This window comes from Orycteropus afer, unplaced genomic scaffold (genome assembly GCF_000298275.1).
Source record: "Orycteropus afer afer isolate SDZICR_OR568_19922 unplaced genomic scaffold, OryAfe1.0 scaffold00015, whole genome shotgun sequence".
NCBI lineage: Eukaryota > Metazoa > Chordata > Mammalia > Tubulidentata > Orycteropodidae > Orycteropus > Orycteropus afer.
Genome location: NW_006921602.1, coordinates 1,488,028 through 1,496,382, shown reverse-complemented (window position 1 = coordinate 1,496,382; position 8,355 = coordinate 1,488,028). Strand labels below are relative to the sequence as shown.

The following is an 8,355-nucleotide window of genomic DNA, read 5'->3' as shown; positions in this document are numbered from 1 at the left end:
CCAGACTTCTGGTTAGCAGTCAAGTGCCTTAGGCACTATGCTACCAGAGCTCCCGGGGACAAATTTAGGGACCCTCATTTATGGTATAAACAGACTGTCAAGCATAACCTAAAATGCACAAACAGATGAAGATAAAGTAAATGAATGGGACCTTCTAAAAATCAAATTTTTATGTGCTTCCAAGACTCCTCCAAAAAAGTAAATAGAGAACCTACAGATTGGGGAAAAACATTCAGCAACAACATATCTGACAAAGGACTTATCTCTAACATTTATCGTAAACTCCAACAGCTCAAAAACAAAAAGATAAATAATCCAATTAAAAATGGGCAGAAGACATGAATAGACACTTCACCAAACAGGATATTCAGGTGGCCAACAAACACTTGAAGAAATGTTCATGATCATTAGCCATTAGAGAGATGCAAATCAAAACAACAATGAGATACTATCTTGCCCCAGCACTAGCAGCAAAGTTCAACAAGACAGAAAATAACAAATTCTGGCGAGGATGTAGAGAGACTGGGACTCTCATACACTGCTGGTGGGAATGTCAAATGATACAACCACTGTGGAAAGCACCATGGCGATTCCTCAAAAAATTGGAATTAGAAATACCATTTGATCCAGCAATCCCATTATTAGGTATATATCCTAAAGAAGTGAGAGCCAGGACAAGAATAGATATATGCACACCCATGTTCATCACAGCACTATATACAATAGCAAAGAGATGGAAACAAATTAAGGCTGGTGGTTCAAACCCACCAGCCACTCCTCAGGAGGAAGATGGGGCAATCTACTTCCGTAGTGATACTGCCTTGGAAACCCAAGGAGGGGTCGCTATGAGTCAGGTCCGACTCGACGGCACATAACAACAACAACAACAACTGAAGAATGGATAAGCAAACTATGGTACATATACACAATGGAATACTATGCAATGCTAAAAAAATAATGTAGAATCTGCAAAACCTCACATAACGTGAATGAACGAGGAGGACATTATGCTGAGGGAAATAAGTCTATCACAGAAGGACAAATACCGTATTAGTTCATGATTGTAAAAAGTCAAAGAAAGGTTTATATATATGGAAGGAAACTTTCTTTATTGGTTACTAAGGGTGGGAGGGGAGGGAAGGAAACATTGCAAAAATAAATAAACAAAACAATGTTTGATAACAAATATGGTATCTTTTTCCCTTTTTCTGTACATAGTATCTGTTTGTAATAAGAGCATAATACAAACCACTCAAATAATTTTTATTTATACTTTGTGGTTTAAAACAATATTTACCACTACTAGAAACTGTATCAGCAGAGCATTAAATTTTCTAAGGGTGACTTAAGTGGAAAGATTAAAAAAGGCAGATTCATGTTGTGTTTTTTGAACTAGATAATCACAGGAGAACAAAAGTTCTTTGTCAGTTCCTTTAAAAATTTGGTATCAACTTTATTACGGTTTCAAGTGATAAGGTTCCTTCTTTTGAAGGGTACAAGAGAAGCACTCATTAAGTGTATCTCCTAAAGAATTTTCTTTTTTTTTTTAGTAAATTCAATAAATTCTTTAGTAAATTTGCAATGCTACATCTGCACAGTTAATGTATCAGGTTTTGCAAACTGATCTGTGGCCCAAATCATGCCCACTGTTTTCACATACTTTACAGGGTTTAAATAAAAGTTAAAAAAGAATAATATTTCATAACATGTAAAAAAAATATATGAAATCCTAATTTGAGTGTATATAAATGAAATTTTATTGCAATACAGCCACATTCATTTGGTTACATACTATATGTGGCTACATTTGTGGTGCAACAGCAGAACTGAGTACTTCAACAGAGACCACAAGCCTACAAAGTCTATCTATCTCACTCTTTCCAGAAAACCTTGCCAAGCTCTGCTATAAATGATGAGGGTTAAGGAAGCGATGAGTGGGAGAAGAATGTGGAACAAAACTCAAAATCATAAAAAAAAAGATCAGTCCTACTGATCTGATAGAGACTGGTGGAACTTCCGGAGACTATGGCCTTTAGTCACCTTTCAAGCCTGGAACTGAGCTTACTCTCATGGTTTAACTTACAGTGGAACAATAGACAGGGTGTTAAGGTGAAGGATGCACTCCTTAGAACAATTAACCACATGAGACCAAAAGAGTAGCATTTTCCCAGGGGCCAAGCTCTGAAGGCAGGAAGGGATAGGAAAGAAAGACACAGGGAGAAAGTGAGAAGAATGGTGTTACACTATAGGTTTGCAATCAATGTCACAAATAAAAATGTTTATAATTTGTTAAATGGAAAACCAATTTGCTCTGTAAATATTCACCCAAATCACAATTTTTTTAATGACTATTTGCATGAGTAGTAAAAAGTAATATTTAATAGGGAACTATTAAGAAAAAATTTCATTTTCTATATAATACTCACCTTTGGAAGGACAGGCTTGGATTTAACATTTTTATTTCTCCTAGAGAGAGAAATATAATTCATTAGAGAAAACTACTGTAGAAATGAATGATATCAAAGTCTCTTCTTAAACAACAGACTATATACCGGTTTCTAAGGATGTAGGTCCTCTATACAAAAACAACCTCCTTCAACCAAAAAAGCAACTTTGGGACGAAGGGTAAATATGGAAATAAACAAAGAAGGAAAGAGATTCCTGCCATATAATATAGGTATAAGGAGACTCAAGCCTGATGGATCAGTAACATAATGTTGTACATCCTAAGCTAGCTCATATTCCTCTAGGTGTTAGTGGGGTTCTGCTTTCTTGTACCTACCTACAAAGCTTTACTATTACTGTCATTTTGAGACTTGAAATGAGATGGTGAATTTCATAGTATTTTGAAAAAGTGTTCTTCTCATTAAAACTTATGATCTTCAATGTTTAAAATTGAAGAGAAATTAAAAATTCTCTTCCACTTTTTTCTCTATTCCCAATTCTAATACGCTTGCATTAACTCTTTGTTTTGATTTTAGGCTACAAAAAGAGAGAATAGTGAAAGAACAAGGGGTACAGAGTTGGAAAGATCTGGGCTTGAATCTAAGCTCTATACCTACTAACATACGACTTTACCCTCTCTAAAGCCTCGGTTTCACTAAGGAATAGTGTAAAATGAGGATTATAATGAGTTAAATGCATATTTCTGGAGTATAGTAAGTGTTATACACACTAAACCTATTGATATTTATTAAGCAATGACTTGGACATAGATTAAGGAATCCAATTCAGCCACACCTCTAGGAAGTGGTCAAAAAATATGCTTGGGAAGTATCTAGAATAGAGTGGTACACAGGTAGATAAGAACTTTTTACTGGTCCATTATGCATGGTTATATCTCTGTCCTCAAACCAATCATGTAATGAGGCTTAGATAAGTGCCATATATCACTATACACAGTCCTACTCATGATTAATAGGAGATTTCCCTGCCCTATTTGTTAGCACTGGCAGAATTAAAGAATTGCAATAAAGATTGGGAATCCTAAAAAAAAGCTAACTTTTTTTTTTTTCCTTTCAGAGTAGCATCTGTCCAAGAGCAATAAAGAATCATCTCCATAACAAGTTTATTCAACCATAAAACACTCTAAGGGATATGAAAAAAATAGTTTAATAATGCATGAGATTCGTAGCTCTAAATAATCATTAAATCATTTTGATTCCTGACTTACTCAAAACTACTTATGAAAATGATGCTTTACTCTTCATTTTTTCAGTCGGAAAATTTAAACCAGTCATTAAAAGTAATCCAAATTACTGATAGAATACTAACGTGAGAATTCCATGGGCTCTCTCCAGGAGTTTGCTGCTAGTTGAATTAGCGAATATCCCATCTTTATCAAGCAAGGAGTTACTACTTGATAGTCTGCTTTGCCGGATCCCTGTTCTGCCATTCCAGGTAATATCAAATGTATCACTGTTTCAAAAAAAATAAAAGGTGAAATATTCTTTAGTTTATTACGGAATCAGGCCACACTCTCTAAAGTTCTTAAATAAAAACCTTAAGCACTAGTTATATTTCAGAGAACAGATTAAAATTACAAGTGATTATAATATAGAGTTAATGGACAAGAGAAAATGTAGAACAGAATTTCCAATTCTCATGAAATCCAGAGTTTCTAGAGCTGGAGAGGCTGAATTAATCCCCAAAACTATGACCATTGTGCTCTTTTAAGAATTATCTATAGAGGATCAAACAGACAATAGCAACTTGAAAGATTAGATGGCAGTGAGTTTATATTAATGGTATAAGAACAATACGGAAAAGGTGGATGACAATAGTTGCATAACTTGAAGAATATAATCAATGCCACTGAACTGTACATGTAGAAACTACTGAGGGTGTACATTCTGTGTATATTCTCAAAAAAAAAAAAATCTGAATATATATTTGGATCTGTCCAGTAACTCCACAAAACACTAATAAAGTAATTTTTTAAGGAATTAACATATTAAATAGGGAGAATATACTAACAAACAACAGCAATTTATTTTTGAAATATAGAAAGCAGAGGAATAAGTACTAAACCTGAGAAAGCCATTCTCAAGTGGCTGTGGGACAAGTCAAAAAGCAACACTATTCATTCCACAGAACCCCCATTAGGCTCCAGAGCTGATGGTACCAAGTACCTCTTCATTTGCATTAGGCAATGATTTCTTAAGTATGACAACAAAAGCACAAATGAAAAAAGAAAACCTGACAAACTGGATTTCATAAAAATTTAAAAACTTTGCACTTCAAATGACATAATCAATAGAGTGAAAAGGAAAGACAGCCTGGAAAAATATTTTCAATTCAAGTATCTGATAATGGAGCTGTGTTTTGAATATATAAAGAACTCTCATAACACACTAAGAAGAAAACAACACAATTAAAAGACAAAGATTACACAGCAATAAAAAAAATGAACTACTGATATATGCAACAACTTGAACGAACCTCAAGTGCATTGTGGTAAGCATTATGCTAAGTGAGAGTTAATCTCAAAAGGTTAGGTACAATCCCATTTAAATGGAATATTTAGAATAGGAAACTGCATAGAAACACAAGTTTATTAGTGTTTACCAGGGGCTAGAGGAAGGAGAAAATGCAGAGTTACTCCTTAAGGGGTACTGAGTTTCTGTTTGGGATGATGAAAAGCTTTTGGAAACAGACAGTGGCGATGGCAGTACAACTGGTAAACATAATTAATATCCTGAATGGTACATGTAAAAACAGTTAAAATGACTAATATTTTATGATAATTCGTTTTACTACAATAAAATTAATGTATATCCACACACTTGCATACAAGAATGGCTACATATAAGATGATTCCATTTATAAAATAATCTAAAAGAAATATTAATACTCTAGAAAGAAACGACGAACAAACAAGTAGTTGCTAGAGGATAGGAGAGGGATGGGAAAGAGGAAAATACAAATAAATAGCATTAAAGAATTTTTTTGTGGCGATGAAACAGTTCGGCATCTTTATTGTGGTGCTGGTCACAAAAATTTATACATGGGGTTAAACTGCATAAAACTATATATACGTAAATAAATGCAGGTGAAAAATGTAATCTAGTTAACTGTAATACATTGATACAAATTTTCTAGTTCCAATATTATACAAGGAGCTCTGGTAGCATAGTGCCTAAGGCACTTGACTGCTAACCAGAAGGCTGGAGGTTCAAAGCCACCAGCCACTCCTCGGAAGGAAGACTGGGCAATCTACTTCTGTAGTGATAACGCCTCAGAAACCCAAGGAGGGGTCACAATGAGTCGTCTCTGACTCGATGGCACATAACAACAACAATATTATACAACAATTATATGTCGCTGTTGGAGTAATTAGTTGACGGGTACACAACGCTCTTTGAAATAGTTTTTTCTTTGTATTGTTTTTGAAACTTCCTTTGATTATATCATTATTTCAAACTAAAAGTTTTTTAAAAAGTAAATATGATCTTTAAATACAGATTTTCACATTAGTTCTTCATTTATACTCCAGTAGTTTTAGGATAGTTAGGAAAGTATCTTCAAAAAGTTTTAACAAGTTTGTTTGATCAAAGAATAACTGATGCATCTGAATTGAGGGGTTGGCAGACAATACTGAAAATACCATGAACTGCCAGAAAAACGAACAAATTTGTCTTAGAAGAAGTACAATTGGAAACACTCCTTAGAAGCGCAAATGGCCAGATTTCATCTCACCTACTTTGGTCATGTTGTCAGAAGAAACTAGTCCCTAGAAAAGGATATCATGCCTCATAAAGTAGAAAGCTCTAAAACCAACTTACTGCCACTGAATCGTTTTTGACTCATAACGACCCCCACAGGGTTTCCAAGGCTATAGATCTTTATGGAAGCAGTTTGCTTCTTCTTTTCTTTCGTGGAGCATCTGGGGGGTTCGATCCACCAACCTTTTGGTTAACAGCCAAATGCCTTAACCACTACACCACCAAAGCTCCTTTCAAAGTAAAGGGTCGGCAAAAAACAAAGGGCAGATTCTCAATGAGATGGACTAACATGGAAGCTACAATGATGGGCTCAAGCAGAGCAATGCCTAAGAGGATGGTGCAGGACTGGGTAGTGTTTTGTTCTGTTATACACAGGGTTGCTATGAGTCAGAACTGATTCAGTGGCACCTAACAACAATAACAATGGATAGCAGATCTGTGACAAAGGGCCAAAACTCATTAAATGGTGAAGAGATAGTCTCTTTAATAAATGATGCCAGCAAAATTGGATATCCTTTGCACAACAATGAAACAGGATCCTTATCTCACACCTTATACAAAATCATACTCAAGCTGGATCAAATACCTGAACATAAAACTATAAAGACCATCAAAGAAAAAACAAGAACAAACTTAGAAATACTAATAGGCAATAAACACACTATAGAACAAAAATGCACAAATATCAGAGGACAAAATAGATGACTGGGACCTCCACTCCCAGTCCAGTCCCCAAAATTAGCCACTTATGTGCATCAAAAGATTTCATCAACAGAGTAAAAAGAGAATCCAGAGACTGGAGGAAAAAAAAAAACATGGCAACAACATATTGGACAAGGGGCTAATCTCTAAAATTTACAGAAAACTTCAACATCTGGGCATGAGACCATTATTGTAAAAAGCCAAGAAAAGGGTTTCATAAAGAAAAGTTACCAGGGTGGGTAGGGGAAGAAAGGTAAACCACTAACTACAGAGTATACACATATTAACTTGGGTAAAGGGAAAAAACAGAAATCAAGCAATTTTAATTTAAAAAAACTGATAATAAACATTATAAAAAATATATAATACATCTAAAAATTTAACTATACACCTACCCCTCACTTATCAACTATCTGGTTATCCAACATACTGCATTTGTTATAACACTAAAAAATTTACTATCTGACTATTTTGCACACTAGTGACTTAGATCTGGCAGTAATAAATGCCAAGCCATGAGGAGTCATACTGGCTGTGATGGTTAAGCTTACATGTCAACTAGACTGGGCCATGATTCTCAGTGGTTTGGCAGTTATATAATGATGTAATTGAGCAGTAATGTAAAGAAGTTATTTGGCAGTTATGCAATAATGATGTAGCGATCCTCCACTTTGTGATCTGATGTGGTCTATCTCCATTTTCAAATAATGCCAATAATCACGTAACAACCTGGTCCTTGGAACCTAACCATGTCAGTAAGTAAAGACAGTGTGTACTCAACAATAAGAAAACAATCAATCATATTACAAAATGGGCAAAAGATCTGAACAGACACTTCACCAAAGAAGCTCTAAGCATATGAAAAGATGCTTGGTATCAAGTCATTAGTACAATGCAAATTAAAACAACGTGAAACCACTATATACTTATGAGAATGGCTAAACTCCCAAACTGGCAATACCAAATAATGTCAAGGATATAGAACAACAGAACATCTGTTTGCTGGTGGGAATACAAGATAGTACAGCCACTCTGGAAGGCAGTTTCATACAAAGCTAAACATAAGCTTAGCATATGATCCAGGAATCACACAACTAAGTATTTAGCCAATGAACTGAAAGCAGTATACCTACCCCCCCCCCAAAAAAAAACTGTACATCAATCTATTCCATCACCACTACCCATTTCAAGCTATCATCTCCTGCCACAGCTATCAGTCCTCCTGTACCCAGTCTAGTACTTCTCCTAATCATTCTGCATAATGCAGTCAGAGTCTCTTCTGAAATGTCAGTCAGTCCCCAGCTTACAAGAATCATGTAACATTTCACTGCTCCTGGTAGCATAGTGCCTAAGGCACTTGACTGCTAACCAGAAGGCTGGCGGTTCAAACCCACCAGCCACTCCTCGGAAGGAAGGTTGGGCAATCCTA

General features: G+C 35.4%; 1 protein-coding gene across 1 annotated transcript in view; it reads right to left on the bottom strand.

The window, feature by feature from the left end:
* Positions 1-8,355, bottom strand: part of MYO9A (myosin IXA) — a 441,307-nt gene that overhangs the window by 161,427 nt on the left and 271,525 nt on the right. The window contains exons 16-17 of the mRNA XM_042783070.1: positions 3,775-3,918; positions 2,427-2,466 (exon numbers count right to left, since the gene is read on the bottom strand). Of these exons, the coding sequence (XP_042639004.1) occupies positions 2,427-2,466; positions 3,775-3,918 (184 nt within the window). The remainder of the gene's footprint in view (positions 1-2,426; positions 2,467-3,774; positions 3,919-8,355) is intronic.